The sequence below is a fragment of the Protopterus annectens genome, chromosome 11.part0 (genome assembly GCF_019279795.1).
Source record: "Protopterus annectens isolate FY-2018-M chromosome 11.part0, PAN1.0, whole genome shotgun sequence".
Lineage (NCBI taxonomy): Eukaryota > Metazoa > Chordata > Ceratodontiformes > Protopteridae > Protopterus > Protopterus annectens.
This window is the reverse complement of record NC_056745.1, coordinates 86,397,092-86,419,873: the sequence shown is the minus strand read 5'-3', so window position 1 is coordinate 86,419,873 and position 22,782 is coordinate 86,397,092. Positions and strand designations below refer to the sequence as shown.

Genomic DNA, 22,782 nt, shown 5'->3' with positions numbered 1-22,782 from the left:
ATAGATTAGTACTAAGCTAACTGTCCTTGTGAGACTCAAACCCTGCACCTTGTGTTTGCTAGGCAAACACCTTAACCATTAGGCCACCCTCCCAACCTAGGTTAGTACTAGGCTAACTGCCCTTGCGAGCCATTTTAAGCCTAGCCAATTATCCCATGTGATATTCAAATCCTGCACCTTGAGTTTGTAAGGCAAACACCTTACCCATTAGGCCACTCTCCCAAACCCATAATGCACTATGACTGTCATACTGGTACTTGTGTTTTAAAGCCACAAGTGCATGTGTGTGTATGTGAATGCAAGCAAGGGGCATGTGTGAGCGAGTGAGAGTGTGTGAGTGAGTGAGAGTGTGCTTACTAAGCTGGGCATTAATCCCTATGTCACTCGATGGGTTGCCAACTGGCTTACTGACAGAACCCATGCTGTAGAAGTAGCCCACTCCAAATCCAGCTTCTGAAAAGTCAAGAGTACCTCATGGGTCAGTCCTGGGACCACTCTTGTTTGGCATCTACTTCTCTGAATTTTAGGCCAGCACTAAGGGATTCTGGCTAACAAAGTTCACAGATGACTGCAAACTGGGAGCCATTATTGAATCCCCAAATGTTGTGGATACTCTAGAAAAGGGCCTTACAGAAACAGATGCTTGGTGCCAGAGCCATGGGGTCAAGCTCAATGCCAAGAAATTTATAGTTATCCCCTTTGGGAAAAAGCATGCACCCATTCTGGGACGTGCTACACTTAAAGAAATCCCAATTCCTCAGAGCTACACGCTCCAGGGATCTAAACCTTGTCATCACAATAAACAAATGTTGGAGGGATAGGTTCCTGACCCAGAGACTCCCCAGACTCTGGAATAGACTGCCCATACATGTCAAGCAGACCACCTCTTTGGCCCTCTTCAAACGGAACATTGATGATTGGGTGGGAGAAGGAAATTAACCCTGGGGATCACGTCACTCACCCTGCTACACAGGTTTCCAGGGTAGAAAATAGCATGGAAAGTAATAGCCAGGGAATTGTTATGGCTAGGCTTGTATAAGCCCTAGGGCCGATAGCAGTCTGTTAACTATAGATTCACAGTAATAGGCTATCAGAAGAAATAAGCCCTTGGGTCATTTTAGCTGTTGCCAAACAAACTTTGTGTCTGTGTGATAAGGGGCAAGTGTGTGCACGTTTGTGTGATAAAGGGCACTCTGCCAGTATCTGCTGAATTTTACAAGACCACTTTTATCTCTAAAGTTGTCCCAGCACAATCTGGTAGTTAGATGCAACTTTAAATACACTGTATACTGGTACGTTCTTCATATACTGAATTGATAGTCTGTTTTGTGATTTATGATTTAGTGTTGCATTGTCACTTAATTCCTGTAGGTACTGGTGTGCCTTTGCTGGGTAATTATTTCCTTGTGGTTGTGGAACTGTGTAGTTATAAAGACAAGAAGAATTCAATTGCTCCCAGGTGGTATGGGCATGGTTGCTTAACCCTCCCCTCAAAACCGTAACACCTTTAGTTTTGCAGCCATGTTTGGATGGATTTGGATCAGGGTGATTGCAGTTTATAGGTCTCCTTTTTGCTGGGATTTATGTAAGACCCCTAAAGTGGGAAGGATGAAAGTTTAAAAATAAAACCTCCGTCATGAAAGGTCTGAGGTGGAAGATTGTGTATGTGGTTATGCTGATAAGAACTGGAAATTCCTGTGTTAACACTAATGTACAGTAAACAGTTTATTGGACTGTGCTGTAGTGAAGCTGAAACTGTGGACAGGTTTACTGGGCTGTGTAAAGTAGGGCTCACTAGTGTTGGATTAAAGTACTTTAATAATGTTGTAGGTCGAAAACTGTTCAATGGGTGCATTTCATGTAAAATTTGAATGGAGCGGCTTGATGTGTAAGCTCTGTATAGGCATGTGTTTCTGTTTCCGATGTCTGCACAGCCAAAGTACATAATTACTTGTGCATTCCTCGGACGAAGGCCTGGGGTGTGAGAGGGTGAGTGTGGGGGTGAGTTGGGTGAGTGTGGGGGTGAGTTGGGTGAGTGTGGGGGTGAGTTGGGTGAGTGTGGGGGTGAGTTGGGTGAGTGTGGGGGTGAGTTGGGTGAGTGTGGGGGTGAGTTGAGTGGGTGTGGTGGGTGAGTTGAGTGGGTGTGGTGGGTGAGTTGAGTGGGTGAGGGTGGGTGGTGAGTGAGGGTAATGAGTGGTTGAGGGTGAGTGAGTGAGATGTGGTGAGTGTGGGTGGGTAGGTGAGTGTGGGTAGGTGGGTGAGGTGAGTCTCATTTTTGGATGTAATTTCTAAATTGTGTAAACTTTGTTTTTGTATTGTCATTGCTTTACATTGCCCTACTGATATGTGACAAAGTAGAGGCAGAAGCACAGTAACAGCTGCAAAAACTAAGAGCATAAATTTTCAATAACCATGCGTATACATTAATTGCATGTTTTTACATAAGAAGCAGATGTCTGTCACAATGAATCGACAACACTACATCAGCTTACAAGAAGTGTGCAATACTGTAATTTTTTAAATTATGACTTAAAAAGCATGTTGGTGCTGTCATGCAAGTCTGTGAAATATTTCATGTTTATAGTGCATCATTTGTTAGCTATTTAACCAAATGGGAAGGAAAAATAAGTGGGAGTTTGATGCTTTGCAAAACAGTGATTATTCCCAGTGCTATGTAGCTTGGTTCTAAATTTGACAGGAGGAGTGCAACAAAAAAGTGTCCCACTGTAAGGAGGGAAAGGCTGACAAGAAAACAGTACATTACTCTGGTCACCTGCTGTGAGCTGTCAATCACATGCAGATAATGGGTCAAATTACCGTTGGCTCTTTGACAGTTAGGGAAGGTAGGTGTGAAGTGGAAGGGAGATGCCTTGAAGAAATAGATTTCAGTCTTCACAAAAGAAAGCAAGTTAGCATTTCTAAGAAGCAAGAGCAATAAAATTCACTTTTTTCAATTCTGTTCTGTAGCATTTGCACTGTTTGTGTTTGAAGTAGTCATTGAAAAAGGATAACATTTTAACCAAAAGTAGGGGACTTTAAGACAGCAGTGAATGCCTGTTAAGTCAATGAAGTGACAGCAGCTTAAGGGAAAACGTGGCAGATCTGATGCAATTTTTTTGGAGACAAACAATGCATTCTGGGATACTTAGAGGCAGAGTAAACAGTCTGACTTATTTCAAAATGCCAGCCCCCATGTGGTCAGAGTCAGAAATTGCATATAATAATATCTAAAAAGCTCTAAATAGTTCCAGAGTGCTGTTAAAATGTAGGAAACACCAAACCATGATGAAATAAATGTTTTTTTTGAGTCTGAGGGTGCTGTTGTCCTTTAAGACTATGAGGTGTTTAGCCATTTCTTGTAGTCAACGGTACAGGGTTGGATTCATTCAGCCTTGTTTACCTACTGAGTGACTCTGAACAAGTCACTTAACCAGACTGCACTCTCATGTTGTCTCTGAAAAGCAGCACTTGTGTTGAGTGGGATTACCCAGTAAACAGAATTATAATAATCTTACCTCTTGTTTTACATGGTAAATCGTGCATTATTGTTTGTGTGGTCAAAAATGTTCCCCTCCAGTATGAAATAGTGTTACAGCTGCACTTTGCGTGGTAAGCCTGTCAGAACCATTGCATTTCACACTTTTTTTCTTAACATGCCTACAGATAAACGGATGCTGTTCCTAAATATACCTTTCGGTCCATGATTTCATTAAAAACTTTGCACTACCTCTCTGTCCCTTTCAAACTGTCAATTTTGAGAAAAAAGTGGTGGGTTACATTTTAAGTAATGGCAGTAATTATAGTTATACACTTAATAAAATGCTTGTTAATTCCCATTCTCTTATTCTGTGAAATTCTCATTTCTAGGTTTTCTAAAATTGGGCTTGTGTGCAAAGCGTTATAACTGACATCCTAAACTGTGATATAAGGACTGTGTGAGAATTGATCCCCAACAGTTTGGCTTTATGAAGGGTAGATCCTGTCTATTGAATTTGGTAAACTTCTTTTGAAAGAGTTTTTAAAGGTTTTTGTGGTGGCTGTGCAGTACCCATGGTTTATCCTGATCTGGCCAAGGCCTCCAACATCATTACCCATGCTGGTGTCACATGGAAGCTAAATGCTTTAAATTGACCATTATGTGGTACAACATTGATAGCAGATTGGTTGAAAGTACCCACACAGTGCTAGTGGCATGTGCCCCATCAGAAAGTATGAAAGTGATCCCTGGTGTCCCACGGGGCTTTGTACTGGGACATCTTTTCAGTATTTATTTCTCAGATCTCCAGAGAGAAACAAGACTTCTGGCTAATAGTTTTGCAGATGACTGCAAACTGGGAACTGTTAAGTCACCTGACACCCAAACCCTCCAGAATTAAATTTCCTTAGTAAATTTAGTGTAGTAAAATTGGCTCCAAATTAAATGCTGAAGTCTAGTGTTGTCACTGTTGGTAAGTGGCCCCTCCATCATCATCCTCCTCTTAGATAATGCTGTATTAAAAAGTGAAAATGTAGTTGGAGACTGGAACTTTGGTTGACTCCCTCACCCGTTTTACCATCGTGTGGCAACAGTTATGAGGAAGCCCTTTTAATCAGCGTAGCTAATTGCCAAAGGAATGCATCAAGGTTTTAGAGGTGCCCACCCCTGTATACTCAACATTGAGTGGACCAATGTAAGTATAATGCTACTTTTGGGATGTATCTCACTAAGGATAACAAATAGGCACCAGAATCTCCTAACTGAAAAGATTACAGGCCTGAAGTCCATGTGCTGGCAGCTCTATTCCTTTATTCAGTGTCTTACAGATTTTTGAGAGGAGATCTGTGTCCTTTTCCTACACCATTGGAGACCTGCTTGTTTAGGACCTCCTGGATCTCTGCAAATTCAGTATCTCAACCAATTCTAGAAATGGACCGAAATAAGTTATATATATTGGAAGATTTCTTCACCATGTTTTAGTTAATAACCCAGCATCTTCCAAATGTCTGGAATAAACAAACCCCTGCATGTTAAACAGTGCAACTTGCTATCTTAAAACATAATGCAGATGACTGGATAGGTAGCTGGGCGTTTTCATGCGGTTGACTGGTATCTCCTTCCACAAGAAAGAGATGTAGACTGCAGGAGTGCACTGGAAGTTGTGAACTGTCACAAATCCTTGGAGTGTCTCTGAAGGCTTTGAAACTATTACCTCCAGAATGTGAGAAAAAAATGTAAGAGTCGAGTGGTACTTTTTTATCTGACATAGTTTTACTTTGGTTGAATCTGCAACTTATTTTCAATCCACTCCATTAACTGTTATCTGAAGGTCACTGAACCAAGAAATGTGTAACCACCTTATTAGAATATTGAGTTTTAAAGTAGAAACACCATTATATACCTAAAGCTTTATTATCTCGTATGCTAGGCACTAAAATAATGTACACTAACTTGTACATGGGAAGAATTAAACATTTAATCTGCGAGTCCTTGTTACCTTGTCTAGTCATTTCTTGAAAAGTTTAACTGCAAAGCTCTAAAGGAAAAAAGTATATTAAACATGTTCAGATCTGGTATCCCAGTACCCCAATTGTCTGCCCACAGAGAAGCCATTAAAGTAATTTTTTCGATATCTTAGGTCAGCCTTCCTAATGGATTGTTGCAATCTTAACATTATTTTTTTTGTCCTTTTACATCACACAGCTTCTATCTAAAGGTATAGTGCCCATGATTTGGGATGCAATTGTTCTACTGCATTCAGTTATCATTAGATTAATCATTTAATACAATGCCCCTTTCTATAAATACCTGTCCAAACACTTGTCACAAGTCAGCACTTTATCACTTAAAAACAAAGGCCTAAATCCTTAAACTATGCAAATTTTGTAAAAGCCTTGTCCTTCTTGGTATCATATGAGTTAGTAAGAGGTGACTTCTGCCTTGCCTACATCTGGCCTCATTGGACCCAATCCTATCAGATCTGTTACACATTTCACAAGTCATAAAAGTAGTTTGAACAGATGTTCAAGGGATCTTTAGCTCTTTTGGACCATAAGACGTGTTAGAGGGATGGTTGTATAACACAGAGAATACAGCTTTGTTTTATGTGAAGTTGAAGGCTGTTGCACAGAAGTGCTTTGCTTACTCTCCTCAAAACATGATCTGGACTGCTGAATGGGAAACTGTAAATTCAGTCCCCCCAGGTCTGCCCCAGATGGGAGCAACAAGTAAATGTCCCAACAAATCCATTCCGCTGCCTTTGGGTTATTCATGCACAAAATATAAGGACCAAAAAACTACCAGGGGAATGTAAGGTTAGACTTCCTAAAGTTCTCTCTGATCACGGGCTTCGTAAGTACATACGAGTCCATCAGAGGTGATGTAAACATCCCCATGTAAACATTGTGATGCCAAGAGTTTGTACAAGTCTTTTTCATGCTTGGCTTCATTTTTAGAAGGTAATTTTTACAAGAATGTTGTAATGATACTGGTTTCTAATTGGACAGAGAAGTGATTGCATGCCTGAAGCTGTGACCTGCTTTACAGCAACTTTTATTTAGGCATACAAAAGCATTGCATGTCATGTTTGTAAATGTGTTCTGTTTGATCAAACTTTATAGTAAACAGTGCTTCCCATTAATGTTGTGTTGTGTTATATTGAGGCTTAGAGATATGTCAAAGTAATGCCTTTAAACTTCTACCAAGTGTTTCAAGAACTAAAGGGTGATGTTTGCAATTGATGTGCTGCAAGTTATAAAAATGAATTTTATAGCAATTTTTTAAGTTGGTCTCAGAAATGCAATAGGTAACGTACACTTCCTTTTTTGTACTGGAATACAAGAAGGTAATTGGATAGCTGACACTGCAGTGCAGAATTAGGGGAGTGCTGCACTCCTGATTGTGTCATCCTTCTGATGAGATGTTAAAAGGAGGTGGTATCTGCTTTTGCTAGTGGTAATTCAGGTGATTGTAAATGATTTGATGACTTATTGAAAATGGTGTGAAATTTCCCTAATGCACTGGCTAAATTTCCCTAGTAGTACAAATGCACCTTGGGTCTCCCTTGAAAAGAAGCCTCTAGTCTAGTGGTGCCCTCCTGGTCAACAAACAGATTTTTACAGTTAAAAATTCTGATGCTTAAGCTAAAGGGAATAGTATCAATATCAAATCATTCAGAAGCAATTATGTCCAAAAACTCGTTAGTTATGTAAAATTAAATGTCATCCAAGCTATGTACTAGCTCTTTCCTACTGTATGTGATGCAAGGATCAGATTTAATAAGAAGAAAAAAGTACCTTTTGATTTGACTTTTCTAAACCAACTCAACATTTCCAAGGTTGTGGTGTCGCAAAGAAAAAATGTCATACTTTCACTCAAGATGTGAAATTTAGTCATTGAAAATAGAAACTTCAAATGTATTACTTGCAGACCTTTTCTTCTCTTGCTCTTTATCAAAGGACTTTTATTTTTTGCCCTTCTCATGTTCTTGAGCCACCCTCTGACGATGAATCTCAATTTGTTACGCATTCTTCTGAGATGTTAAGGGGCAGCACTGAAAAGAAAAAATTGAACATGGTTAGTTGTTTGTAGCAATAACTGAGGTCTTTGTCACTGAAGACTTGGCAGATGACATGCTTATTGTCAGTTGAAGCCATATGTATCCTGAAATCTGGTAGCTTAACTCCTGCAGGTCTTCATATGAAATGAACTTGGTAAGCTTTGCAACTTGCTCAGTTACTGGAGCAATGAAATTACATTTGTATTTAAGGATTGTTTGGTGTGTTTTCTCCTCCTATAGGAACTGTTGGTTTAAATCTCTTGATTTGTGTAATTTAATAAACCTTTTGTAATGTGGGATGTCTGCTGAATTTATCTGCTGCAAAGAAAGCCTACCTTCTTGTCAAAGCACATATCTGTACGTAGACATACTGCACATTCTGTCCCTCCTTTTTTTTTTTTTTTCAGCCATTCTGACCCTCCACGTGCACAGACACTGAACTGTTACATATTCATTAACTCTCATGTCTGAGTTTGTAGCTCTGTGCTTTGTTATTCCTCAACTCTGCTCTCTTCATGATTTCTTTTTCCTGTAGTGACGGGCTTTGCCCTGCTTTCTGTTTGTCTTTATTTTTCCCTTTCTTAAGGCAGTGGTAAAATGTCCTACAAAAGACTTCAAAATGTCACAGCAAGTGCTGTGCCATACATTAAATATAATTGTGTGTGTGTGTGTGTGTGTGTGTGTGTGTGTGTGTGTGTGAAAGAGACCATGCCACCCTCATGTGTTCGTTTTTTTTTCTCTGTCGCACCATAACATACTGCTCTGCTTTTATTGTGGGGTGTACATTTCATCCTTATTTTCACATATCTGCATCTTCTCAATATAATTTTAACTCAAAAAGCCTTTCTTGTATATCTCACAAATTCCTTTCCATATCTCTCTCTATATTGTAGAAGTAATTATAGAAGAGGTTACTAGGCTAACAACCCTAGAACCTTACAAGCCTGGCCATGTTAGTCCCAAGTTGCCCTTATTAAATGGATGTACTTTGCACAGTTAGTCTGGTCAAAACCGACTCCCCTTGTCTATGAGGGATATGGGTGCCACGCCCCCAGGGCAAATTTGTTGTCTCCCATCCCGTTGTCCAGGTTGTGCTTGAATAGGGTCAGTGAGGTCATGGGAAATGGAAGTCCGTTCCAAAGTAATGGTATTCTGTGGGAGATGTATTTGTCTGTCCAGCGAGTTATGTTAATGTCCGAGACTAGGTTTAGTTTCCTAGAGCGAGTGACTCTCATGTGCTATTAGTTTTGTGGATGTGAAGCAAATCCATCGGGGCAGGGTCAGAGACTGCCCTGTAGGCCAGGCACAAGACTGCTCCAGTCTATTTGATAGACTATAGTGAGAGGGCTTTTATTCTATCCACTTGCATCATGGTTTGGAGGTTGTATATTTTTTTGGTGAGGAACCTCTGTGGTCTTTCCAGCTGCTGCAGGTGTCTGTTGAGGTACATGCAAAAGGAGCGTTGTATTCTATTTAGTGGTCTGATGAGGGTCTAGTACAGTGGAGCTTTAACATCCTGAGACCTGGACAGGATGCCCTTAATTGTGAGGTGTGCAACATAGAATGCCTTCCTTACTATATTGGAAACATGCTGGTTGACATTCAGGTTGCTATCTACCTGTGTTCCCAGGTCTCAAACCACTGGGTTTGAACTTGAGGTAGTGTTGACAATATTGCAGTTAGCAGGGAATTCTGTTTTGCTAAAGGGAGTAGTAATGCACTTTTTTGCGTTTAGCTTTAGATGGTGACTTTGACGCACATAATTTGTGTAAGCCCTTCTTGTAGTATGCTAGCATCATTGGTGGACTCGGTTATTGCACCCACTTTGCAATCATCAGCGAACATAATAAGCCAAAGGCCATGTAATTTTGTCTGGACTTCTGAGAAGTAGATTCCAAATAGTGAAGGGCCCAGAAGAGAACCTTGTGGTATGCCACTGGTGACAGTTATACTGGTAGAGGTGGAGTCACCAACTTTGACTGTGTTCTGTCAGTCAGCCAATTACCTACCCACCTAGTGATGTAAGGGTTAATCTCCAGCTGAAAGAGTTTTTCTGTGTTACCCGAGTAGGAGGTTGTGTCAAAAGTCTTGGCCAGGTCAGATAGGTGATGTGCACTGTCTTACCTTCATGCATGGCTTTGACTGTCTCAAAGAAGTCTAATAGATTTAATAAGCATGATCTGTCCTTAAAGCCAAACTGGGTTGGGTCTAGAGTTTGAAGGTTGCCTATGCCCTTGTTGATAAAGTCAATGATTCTTTACATGGCCTTGCAGATGAGATTGGTCAGACTTATGGGTCTGTTGATATCCCCTTTTTTGCAAGAGAATTACTGTTCTCAACTCTGCTGGGATAAAGCCAGTTCTCAGGCTATGGTTAAAGAGAATGCTAAGTGGGTCTGTTAGGTCCTGTTTTAGATTGCTTAGTAAGCATCCTGGTATGTTGTGTGGACCCATTAAGGCTGTGTTTTTGGCCTTGGAGAGCTCAGATAAGACCTTATCTCTAGAGATACTAGACAGAGTACTGGTGTCTGGTATGGTTTGGGGTATGGGTGGTGGGGTCAGGGTGGTGCAGTTTGCACCAAATTTGTCAGCTAGCAGGTTGACCATTTCCTCTGGTGCAGTACAATTGATAACCATCTATTACTAGTTGTCTGTGTAGCTGGGCATTCCCTCTTAGATTTCAGACGTAATTAAAAAATTCGTTATGGTTATTCTTTGCTAGGGATGCTATTTTGGCTTCATACTTAGCTTTTGAGGATTTCACTAAATTTCAGATTTGCTTGTTCACGCTCGGAGGGCATTCCTCTGCGGAGTCCATCCCCTGTTATTCTTGGACATTAGTTTCTTCCTCTTGTTATATAACCTGTTTATTCTTGAGGTCCAGCAGGGTGGGTTGTTTTTTTGGGAGGACCTGGTTTTGATCCGGTCAGGTAAGCCGAGTCTATACAGCTGTTAAGGTATTTGTACAGGGCATCTGAGTACAATCCTACATAGGAGTCTTTGTTTGTGGGTGCAGGGGTATATAAACATTTTATACCATCACTTAGTAGTGTGAAGTTTGCTTTGCAAAAGTAAATTTTGTTTGCTCCTATGGGGATGTCCGGTCCAACAGTTACTTCGAACAAGACAGTTTTATGGGCAACCTTACGTGGAAGCCATCACACGGTGGGGTGGGAGTACAATGTTTCCCCATGTTGGCAAGTGTAGGACATTTGTGCCCCTTGTTGGTACAGACCAAGTCCAGGAACCTCCGGGCAAGCTTGTTTGCGCTCATGTATGTCACCCAGTTGATGGAAGGATAGTTGAATTAAGGTGTTGGGCTGTATGGCGAGTGATTCCAGTAAGTACTGGTAAGCAGTGTGCTTTTCTTGGCTCATGGTGGAGAGTCTGTAGTTAGCAATGGTATGGTAAGGTATTTTGGCTAGAGTTAATTGGACATGGCTTAGTTCGAGAGAGTCATGCTGTTTAGACCAAACTCTGTGTACTTGGTTTTAATGAAGATGGATACTATACCACCCTCATGCTCATTTTAAGGGCTGAACATCTGGAAGGGGTTGTAGCCCTGCATGGCCAGGGTGCTCTTTGCATCCTTGAGCCATGTCTCGGTGACTGCACAGATGTCGGCAACTTCCAAGGTGACAAGTGCTTCCAGGGAGTGTAGCTTTATGTTTAGACTTCTAACCTTAAGCAGCAGAACCTTGAGTTTACCTTGGGTGGATTTTGTTGTCAGGAATTTTGTTTTGACATTGCCTAAAAAAGGCACTACGGGAGAGGCAAGTGCCTTTGGCAGTATCAGAGGCCTAGAAGAGATGAATGAAGACCATCTCTGGTAAAGCAGTGTGCCCTGTTGACCATGTCATATCAGGCTGACAGATACTGGATCACCTGGACTGACACCAGAAGCTAAACCAATTGTTAAAGTTGATAATTTTTTTGTTTACACTGTGGCATCATCCTGGGTGAAGGTAGAATGCTACTTGGGGCTAGGGGCATATCTGCCTAGGACACACAATTTGAGAGTTCTGTCATGTCTGTCTTCATATAGTCCAGAGAAGTATGTCGCAAGTCATTCACCCGAACATGAGCTATGACGGAGTCCTAACGTACTTGAGTGACTTGAGTGCATGTGTGATCAGACAGGCAGCCGACTGTGACCTTCTCCTTATCCAGCCTGATGAAGGGAACATCTGTGTGTCTCACTATATGGAGTCTCCTCTGACTAGAACATTTGGTTTAGGTGTTTTGCCTTAGGGGATTATTTGTTGAAATACATTTGTATGCGTTGTGTAGTGGTTTCAATCTGCATAATAGTTTGTGCACTTTGCTTATGTTTAGGATGTCTCTGGACTCTTGGGAGACGTCTGATGAGTACTTTTGCACAAGTGTGTGTGTATCGACAACCTGTTTGATATCCAGTTTGTTACATTAGAGAAATGATTCCAAAGAGTACTTCCATCTCTGTTCTGCTTTATTCTTTCTTCTATTTTCAAAACTGTTTACCAGCCTACCTTTTATTTTGATGCATATCAATTTTGAGCAGTAGAATTAAAATTATTCTTCTGTTTAATGTTTAAGTTTTAATTTTATTTAAACAGATTAAAAAACAGAATTAAGTGTTATTTAGCTGGAAAATAGCATGTTGACTTCAGTGGTAATTTATTAACAAAAATTGCAAGGGGGACAACTTCTCCTGAACCCCTTTCACAAGGGGCCGCAACTCTTATTAATGGTTTACATGGAATTGGTTGAAAACCGAATGTCGAACAGGGTTTTCTTCAAACTTGTATGTTGAAGATTTAGGTGTTGAACGATCGGAATGTCGTACAAAATTCTGAATTTGACATTTCTGACCGCTCTACCACCTAAATAATTGCTACCATGGGTCAAAAAGGGGGGATGTTTGGCATTTCAACATAATTGCGTTGCTGAACTGACTTTTTGCTTTCGAACATCATGTGTTCGACATTTGGCCGTACGACCAAATCCATGTATACAATAATTGTATAGTTTAAGTATGCTAACACTGTCCTTGTTGTGTTTCCTTGCTACTATAATGCTGTGATTTGTGCTGTTAGCACGGACCTGTTTTGACATAAACAAGCATCAATTAAATATCCTTAACTAATTCAGGTTTGGTCATCTCCACAATGATCAGATTTGTATATCCCCCTCTGCTTTAACCTATTAAACTTTTAAGTGCACAACACGAATTCCATTCTCAAGTTTTCTTTTTCTTTCTTTAGTTAGTTCACTTTCAATGGTCAGTGACTTCATCCACCATTGTTTTCATATTCTTTTAGCAAACTGGTTTTCTGCACTTAATGCCATTTCTGTGTGTCTGTCCCAATACTTTTTTCCTTTTCTGTTGTCTCCTAGTTTTAGCAGCATGCTCTTTGTTTTCTGCAACATTTCTTGCTAATCCTGCTTTCACTTTATTGAAAAAAGTGTTGGTTTTGCACTTTTTGTAAATCATTTTATGTGCCCCATGTCTGCATATGTTTTCCATTTATTGGCAATCGAGTGTTCATAATCCCTTTTCAAAAGACAACTCCTTTGGTTGTCCTTTAACACTTGTATCTCTGTTCTTACCAAGTGCGTTAACATTTGGAATATGTGCTACAGTGCAAGTGTCCATTTTTGGGATGGCAGTTCCTTCCCAACCTCTAGTTCTTTCTCTGTTTTGTCTCTGTGTTTTAGTCTTATTCAAAGAAGGCCGCAACTCACTTGGGTTTTTTACAGTCGTAGTCATTCCCGACCTGCATCTAGATTTTGAGCCAAATAAAGCAAAAGTGCCTACAGTGTACTTCATTCATTCCTCAGCAGTTTTGGTGTGTATTGAAACACTTCAGTTTGTATCCCAAGGAATTACCACATTAACAGTACACCTGCTAAGAGTTGACCTGGCTGTTACTTAGCCCTCATTAAGCCAGTCATTGAATATAATGCCCCCTTCAGTATGAATTTGCCCAGACACGTAACAACTGGAATGCCCACAGAAGTACCTTACTAAAAGAATGCAGGGCCTAAACGAATTGTCCTATGTGGACCGACTGAGAGCCATGTTACTTTACTGTGTATCCTACAGACTGTTGAGAGGTGACCTGTGTCTGTCATTCAGGGCATCCTGTGACCCAGTTACTGATGATTTACTTGCATGCCAGCTGGCATCAGAAGTACTGTGTCTAAAGATCTAAACTTGTTCTACAGCGTTAACAGGTTTGGAGGGACATGCATGTCTCGCAGAGGATGCATCTTCCAATCTGGAATATCCACACAAAACAAAGTTTATCCCTGTCCATATTCATGTGCAACTTGGATATATGGATGAGAACCAGAAAATCTACCCCAGGAATGTCCCCTGTACTAGTAATGGACAGAAGCGGCTCTTGAGTACTTCATCCCATGCATGTGTCCCCTCCAATTATCTGTGTATGATTCCTGTTGTTTTCATTAGGGTGATGTATAATTATCGACCATGGGATGGGTAAAGCCAGTCTAACCAAATGGAGTAGGTTAATTCGCGCACAAAAGGGGAAACTTGCAAGCCTTAAAAGTGCAGCTAGCCTACTACTTGCCTATGAAGCTATGAAAACCCTGAGAAGGGGAGGGCAGAAGTCCTAAGAAAACTTGGTTGGAGTTTGAAGGGGAGGCATGGCATTTATGATAATGAAGAAAGCGGTTTGGTCCAAAAAGGAATCCTGTCAAGGTGAGTGGCAAGGCTGAGAACAATTTAAGGGGAAAAAAAAGGGTGGGGGTATAATGAAGCAATGAGTGAGAGGATAAACTATTCTAATAAAGTAAGGGGAAAAAAACAGAGGAAGTAAATCGTGGTGCTTTGATAAGAATGTGGTTATCCAGAGTGACAGACTGTAGAAAGGCATGGGGCAAAGCCAGCTGTAATCTAAATACTAGATGCATTGGACATTCCCATGGAAATGTGACAAAGACAGCATTGCAAAAGAAACTTTTCACTTTTATGGAAAGGGGAACTCCACCAATGTTGGCAGAGAGAAGGATATTTATACCAAAAGAAGGCGGCCATTGGATCCCATTTCACATAAGCCAGTCTCAATACGTAACTATGACTGTAAGCGTTCATGAACATTTTAGTTGGGAGACTTAAGTTACTACTTGATATTAATAGCCTTGCTTACTACTATCTGCTGTACCCCTCCCCCCCCCATTCTGTTTGTTCTGTATCTCCTGGTTCTTTGTTGGCTAGTAGCTTTTCTAAAATGCTCTCTCCAAACCTCCTGGAATCTCAGTAGTAACCATCTGCAATTCTGCTATATAGATGAAATGTCCGACATATTGTCAATTTGATTCATAAAACCCCTGGAGCTCCTCCGTCATTACTGCCTTCCATTTCCTGTGTGCTGGAAGTTGGGAGAAATCAAGAAGTGTAGGGCCAGCTTGTGCTGATGATGTAGCGGGATAACATTCCAACTATAGCCCAAGCAGTTGACAGAGTAGCAGCTAGGGTGCTTTGGTGCACGTAGGGGGATGGGGCATGCTCATATGGGGGGAGGACAGTGGTTCTTCACTCCTTCGTTGTGATGACAGATGTTGACTGGAGAGAGCATCTTGATTCTGGGAGCCAGTGCCAGAAAAAACAGGAACTGGGCTGCTCAAGATGGTGATTGTACCCCCTTTTTGGCACATGGGGTGGGAATGTCACCACAAGGGCTGCTGATACCCCCTCCCTGCCATGCATGTGGATGGTTGCATCATCACTAGGGGCAGAGTTAGGCCATAAGATCATTTTTATTGATGAGATACCCGTGAGAGCATAAAGCACCCTCATGGCTGCCTGGATGGCAGCAACATGCCCCCCACCCCCAGAGTATGAGGGAGGCTTGATGGCTGGAATGCTTTGGGGGACAAAATGGGAGCATGGCTCGATTTTTGCAAGTCTGTATGAATACCACATAGACACCGTTTCCTGTGAATATAGGCCACGGACATAATGGGACTAATCTGGTCAACATAAAATGTATTCTAAAATTAGCTAAAAGTTGAGGTACTAATTTTATTTAATTTTAAAAGTGAGACTAACCTTAAAGATCATTGTATCTTGCATTACATAATTAAGATAGTCCATACAGTTGTTGAGAATAGTGTCCCTTGAGATGTTAGTTTCTTTTGGAGATTGGGGCATTAAATGAAATAGTGGGATATACTAGCTGTGATGCCAAGTACTACTGTGTTGCATTTACCAAAAAGCAGAAGTAATAGGACTCCGTTCAGTGTATTTTAGGTTTGTATGAGTATTGTAAGTGTACTGGTGGATTAGGAAAAAGGCAAAGAAAACAGGAAAGTGAGATGTTAAGAGTTTTGTACATGTGCCACTGAGTAGGGCATGTTTGATTTGGACTGATATTTCCAGCTGTCCTTTTAATTCTGAAATTGTGTATGCTGCATAATTTCATGTGCTGTCCATTATACAGAGTTGAGCAGAGTAATATGGAGCCTACACTGTACATCAGTGGTGAAATGTTTTGATTTCCAGATGTTTTAATATATGGCAATTATAATCTTGAGAAATTATTAATTTGTTTAAAATGTGCATTGACTTTGGGATTGCTCAAAATGCCCATCAGAAGTTGACTTCATTCTAGCAGAAGCTTTGATTTAAGCTTCATAGTTTTATTTCTGAGAGTATTGTCTTTTTATTTACATTTAGGTTTGTTTTGTTGATGGTGCTTCATGTGTAGGAGCCGAGTTCTGTGTGGTCATTCATTTAGCCTCCCCAGCACACAACCCCCCCCCCCCCCCCCCACACACACACTGCATTTGGTTAAACTTCAACAATAGTCCTTTGCAAGTTTCATTCTGTAGTTAGTATGGGGAAGCTCAGAAACGTTTCACTATATTGTAAGTGGAATAGCACTGTGATTGTGGGAATACCTTGTTTAGATTAATTGTTGGACTTCGCTTTTAATGTGGAATTTTTTTTCCCCCCTCTCACAGCTGCTACGCTTTGGGGCCCTTACAAAGGTATCTATCAAACAGTAGTGGATGCAGTCTGGAAGAGAAAGCCTGAAGCTCCTCATCTACTTGATTTGGTCCTAAAGAAGCATAAGCCTGATTTTATTTCGTTGTTCAAAAATCCAGTAAGATTTATTTTTGTTTATTTTTAGTCCTGTGGAGGGACAAAAGTTTTCCACTTTCCTCGTATTGTACAGTGCCACTACCCGTTTTTGAGCACTTGCAGAAGAAAAGTTTTTGTCATAATGAACATAATGCTGAAAGGGTTTTGCCATTTTTGCATGCGTATATTGGGTGGATGGGTGTGTTTGCAGTGTTTACTATTGAACTTGTGAGACTGACAATTTAGAAAACAGTAATCCTGCACTGGGAACTGAATACCAAAGACCATATAATTGAACATCGGACTTGCCCCCTTCTGGATTCATGTTAACACTTTTATTCCTGTGTCAAAGCAGCTCAGGAGATTGTGTTCAATATACTTCACCCTTCTGGTCCTCTGCATTCCTGACTTCTGGTCCTGTCCTCGTGGTAAAGTGTAAAGATCAAAAGTTACTGCTAAGCCATATATATTCTGGGCCACACTGAACTTGAGATTTCTGTGCACTGATTTGCATGTGTATCTGTTTGAAGTTGCAGAACTCTGCTAAGTAGGTATATGGGAGTGACAGAACACTTGGACCTGGATATTGACAAATTATAAGAACCGTAGTGTTGCCTCCTCTACATGAGGACAGATGAGCCCTTGTGAGAATGTGAGGACAGATAAATCCTTGTGAATGGTGGGAGTAATGCAGCTTGTTTCTATAATTATGAACCTGTTGGAAGTGACTTTACTGTTAATGAAATTACAGAGCATTATGTGGCATATTACAGGAATGTAGTGCTTAAAAAAAACTAAAAAGGGGAGACTTGTACACTTAACTGAAGTTCTCACAGTATTTTTTTTCTGACCTAATGTCCACCAAGCCCCTTTCTGTGTGCTGTCTCATGCAGTGTATTTGTTCCCCTGAGAGATGAGCATCCTGTTCACTACTCGTAGGGTGAGAGCCAGGTGCCAAAGGGCAATGCAGTCTCCTCTTCAAGGTCAAGGGGTTTTGTAGGATTCAGTCCCAATACCTCTGCATATGCCTGTAACCACTGCAGGTTTCACCTTGCAGTGAGCGTCATTGAGGATATGTCACTTTCGTATATGTGGGTAGTAAAGAGACACTAAAACACGAAGCACCTGATTGAGACAATTCTGTTTTTATAAACAAGAAAAAAAGTGTAATATTAAGGAGATTTGGAAAATGTTTTTGAAAGTAGCAATGTTGGGGTTACATGTGACACATGCGAATGGTACAAGTATATTGCTAATACTCCAGCCATTATGAAGCCCTGCTTTATTTTAACTGTAGATCTTAAAGGTTTGATGTATGTTGCGTCTTGTTTGACATGAGAAGCCTAGTTTATCAGACATGTAGAACATTGACTTCAAATGGATAATTAATGAGTATTATTATGTTAATAACTTTGCTTCAATACAGGAAATGCTTAAACAATCTTCAAAAAATGTTTTATGTTGCAGAGTCAAGAGATTTTACAATAGGAGATGCTGATGATGTACTTGATGGAAAAAAAAGTACAATTTGCTATCCTTATCTTTTTTATCCTGGTTTTAATGACCATTTGAGCTTTAAGGTAATTTTAAACAGCAGGGCACTTGGTCATTTAAAAAAATATATCAAACTTATATTTTCATTGCAATTTTCAAGGTTGCACATTTGCTTCACATGACTTGAACTGTACATTTCACGGCGATACACTTCTCTTGTTTTAATAATCAAACAAGCAAACTTTATCATTAGTATGCATATTTTAATAAAGTTTTGGATTACACGCTTCCTGTTTTTCATGTGTGTCTTTTAATTTTGGTATTTCATATGAGTTTTTATTTTTACATGTTTTGGTTATTTACTTGGGTGACATAATCCCTAAGAACTGTTTTTCCCCTTTTTAAGTAGATCTCGACAAGAATGGTATTGATTCATTGGCCTTTTAGGAAGGCAAACCCATTGCCAAGAGAGCCAGAACTTTTTACAGAATACCACTTGGTGTTTTGCCTAAATTGAAAAAAGAGCTACTTGGCAAAATGCCATAATTCATGGGTGTGAAAGTTCAAGAATATCTGGAAATGGCCCATAAATTGTTAAAGTATATTTAAAAAGTTCTTCCACAAAGAAACTCTTAAAGGTTACAGAATTAGAAGGGAGCTCCTAATAAGCATTACCCTGTAGTCTAGGATTTGATTCTGTTTTCAGTTTGCTTGCTGTGGGGGTCTAAGGAAGTCTCTTAGTTAGACTGTGCTCCTGGGTTGCCTCTAAAAAGTGTCTTTTGCTTGCTGGTTTAACCTGCTTAAACAAAAGATAAATGGTATTTTTATTTACTTACCTAAGTATGTAGTATGAACCTGGCAAGGAAATGCGGAGTGTGCTTTTTTGAGTCCTTCATATCTACCAGCATATGATTTTATTTTCATCAGCTGCGAGTTGGTAGACTTGGCTCTTTCTAAAGAAGTTGAAATTTTAAACTCTATTGGAAGCAAGTAGATAAGCTGTATACAAGGTTTGAGTTAAATCTGGTAAAAATAATATTGCTGTACTAGTTAAAGCAGGGAGTGCTGGCAGGAAAGTCCCATTTGGGATTTTGGCCAGTTCTGTACTGAGGGATAGCTCTGACTGCACCCAAGGCTACGAGTGAGTTTAGTGTGAGTGGTGTTCTTTTATATTTTTAACGAGAAACATCCTTATTAAATTATTACTTATGACCTAGGTTATCCTACATTTTATATAAATGAAAGCGAACCATATTGACATAATCTTAGCTGCAGGCATTTTACATCACAAACCATACTGACATAATTGTAGTTGCCAACATTATAAATCGCTTGTACTCTATCCTGTTATCAGTCCAATATTATATAGCTCATTCAAATCCTGCCTTCTTTTAAACCTCCATTCCTCTCCTGTATGTACTGTTCCCACCATTTTCTTATGTAATTTGTTCCTACCCTTTTCTAAAGATCCCACGTCCATTTGTTTTATCTCTGTTACTATAGTCACTACTTCTAGTACAGTTGGTTTAGACTTTGATTTCCAGTTTCTAGTAATTGCTTTTTTTTTTTTTTTTTTTTTGGGCAGTCACCATAATTCGACTCTGCAAGGCCTTACTATGTATGTCTAGGTAATTTGATTCTGTACTCTAGCTCAGAAAAATAATTTCCCTGGATAACACCAATATGTTCACCCAGTATCTCTGATAGAGTAGTCTGCAGAGAAATCTTATGCCAACTCATTACACACACACAAAATTTGTTCCCAGTTGCCTTTTTCTTCCCCATCATGCCTTCAACATTAGCTGTCTACCTGAGGAAAATTTCTATGGCATTTACTTGGGGTATAAAAATACCAGTGTAAACATTTCCAAGCAAAAATCCCAAGTCTTCTATATTTTGTTGCATGTTTGGGAGACATACATATACCCCCCTCCCCATTGTTTCTTTGTGAATTGCTTATCCAGTTTTTCTTTCCAATCTTTTTTCTAACCTTGTCTGATTCTTGTGGTTATGCATTCTTTTATATGCTGTAGTAATTCCTTTTTAATGGCAGTTTCTGTTCTAGATTCTAGTAAAAACTCTGCCAGTGCTAGTCTTTTTTGTTTAGGACTCCCTGTTTTTTTCTCTTTGCCTATACTCTGATGTCAATCCTTGATGGGGAAAGGCAGTCTGTCACCTGCAGTCCAAATTAAATTATTGGTGTGTTCCATTCTGTTACCTTTCCCTCTCAAGTTATTTGCTGCCAGTATGTTTGTTCCTTTGCCAGTTTTCTCCAATAAATTCCACATCCCTCTTGCTTATAGATTCATAGGTTCATAGATGGGTACTAGGCTACTGGCCCTAGGGCCTATACAAGCCTAGCCAAAAATGTATCCTGGCTTTTGCCACCCAAGAAAATTATTTTCCTGTGCCCCTGTCAAGCAGAACTACAGAAGTGATCCCCGGGGTGAATTTCCTATTACCCATCCAATCATCAAGATTTTTCTTGGGAGTGCTAATGAGGAGCTCTGTTTGACATAGATAGGTAGTCTGTTCCAGAGTATGGGAAGTCTCTGGGACAGGAATCTATCCCTCCAGCATGTTCTGTTTATTGTGGTGACAAGGTTTAGGTCCCTAGAGCGTGTAGCTCGGAGGGATTGGGATTTCTTTAAGTGGAGCATGTCCAACAGCTCTGAGTTTGACATAGCTTTATATGTTGGACAGAAATCGCCTCTGAGTAGGCGATATGCGACAGAGTAAAGCTGGAGTTTTTTGAGACTGTCTGCGTAAGGTATCTGTTTGAGGCCAGTAATCCTCTTTTTGTGAGGTATTTTTGCGGCCTTTCCAGTTGTTGTAGATGTCTTGTGAGGTACATACCAAAAGGGGCGTTGTACTCTATAATGAGTGATGAGTAGAGGGGAACAATGACCTCTTTTTTTTTTTTTTTTTTTTTTTTTTCTGGATGAGAAACCTTTTGTGATGAGGTGTGCCACGTAGAAGGATTTCCTGACCACTTTGGCGATGTGATTTATCAAAGGAGAGACTACTGTCCACCTGTGTCCCAAGGTCTCTTATCCCACTTTCGGTGTTAAGTAGACTACCGCCTATGTGGTAGTTCATTGGTACAGAATTTTTACCAAAGGGGATGACAATGCACTTTTTGGCATTGAGCTTGAGACCATGTCTTTGACACCAGGCATCTGTCTCTGTGAGGCCCTTTTGTAGGATGTCCACGTCATTAGGAGTTTCAGTTATGACTCCTAGTTTGCAGTCATCTGCAAATTTAGTTAGCCAAAGACCTTCCGTGTTAGCCTGTACTACAGAGAAGTAGATACCAAACAGGAGCGGACCCAGGACTGAACCCTGTGGTACTCCACTTGTCACTGGTCTGAAGTCTTATTTGGAGTCTGCTACTTTCACAGTGTGGGTTCTTTCAGTAAGCCAGTTGGCAACCCATCTTGTGACACAGGGATTTATACCTAGTTTAGTGAGTTTATCTATAATTCCAGAGTGGGGGATGGTGTTGAATGCCTTGGCGAGATCTAGATAGGCTGTGTGAACCACCTTACCCTCATCCATGGCCTTGATGCCTACTTCAAAGAAGTCTATCAGGTTTAGGAGACATGATCTGCCTTTTACAAACCCAAACTGTGTGAGGTCCAGGGTTTGGAGATCTCCAATGTCTTTGAGTTCCATGATGATACGTTCCATGGCCTTGCAGACGAGGCTCGTCAGGCTAATGGGGCGGTAGTTCCCAGGGTCTGTTGTGGCCCCCCCCCCTTTGTGGAGTGGGATAATTGTTGCAGTGCGCCATTCAATGGGCACAAAGCCTGAGGTGAGGCTATGATTGAACGTGGTACTTGGGTGGGGTGCCAGTTCATTCTGTAGTCCATATAGAAGGCAGCCTGGGATGTTGTCAGGTCCCATGGATGCTGTGTTCTTGGCTTTGGAGAGTGAAGTTTTTACCTGTGCAGCTGTGATTATAGGAACTTTGCATTCTTCCGGTATAAAGATGGGGCCCTTTAGGGGGTGAGAGGGGGGTAAAGTTAGCACTGAACCTATCTGCCAGGATGTTGGCAATATCAGTTGGTTCTGTATATTTAGTGTCATTGTGCTGTAACTCAGAGCAGATATGAGTGTTGCCATTGAGATTTTTAACATGGCTATAGAATGCTTTGTGGTTGTCTTTAGAATCCGTGGCAATTTTGTTTTCATAACTAGCTTTGGAGGATTTTATGAGGGATCTCCGCTTCTTACTGAGGCTGACCAGGGAGTTCCTCCAATAGTGGGATTTTACTCTCTTTTGCAACAGTTTCTTTCTTCTGTTGTAGAGTTTGTTTATGGCAGAAGACCACCAGATTGGCTTCCTTTTTTGGAGGATAGCATCTTGGTTCTGTTAGGGATAGCACGATCCATGCACTCGTGTAAGTGATTATAAAGTGCATTTGTGTAGGATTCGGCAGTTGTACCTCTATTGTCCATCTGCATGGGTGTCATGAAGTTTGCCACTTCTGTCTTAAGAAGGGTGAAGTTGGCTTTGGAGAAATTTTTTACGGTTTTCTTAATGGGGGGGGGAGCGGGATGTGGATTAGCTTTTGGTCGGATCTGACCAACGAGGAGCTGACCTCTGGTGTGGAACACTGGTCACCCATGTTGGTGATGACCAGGTCTAGGATATTGCTGC

The 22,782-nt window shown here is 40.6% G+C and overlaps 1 protein-coding gene across 1 annotated transcript in view; it reads left to right on the top strand.

Moving 5' to 3' along the window:
• NUP205 (nucleoporin 205) overlaps positions 1-22,782 on the top strand; it is a 1,199,422-nt gene that overhangs the window by 33,658 nt on the left and 1,142,982 nt on the right. Inside the window, 1 exon segment of the mRNA XM_044087173.1 lies at positions 16,505-16,647. Coding sequence (XP_043943108.1) covers positions 16,505-16,647 — 143 coding nt within the window.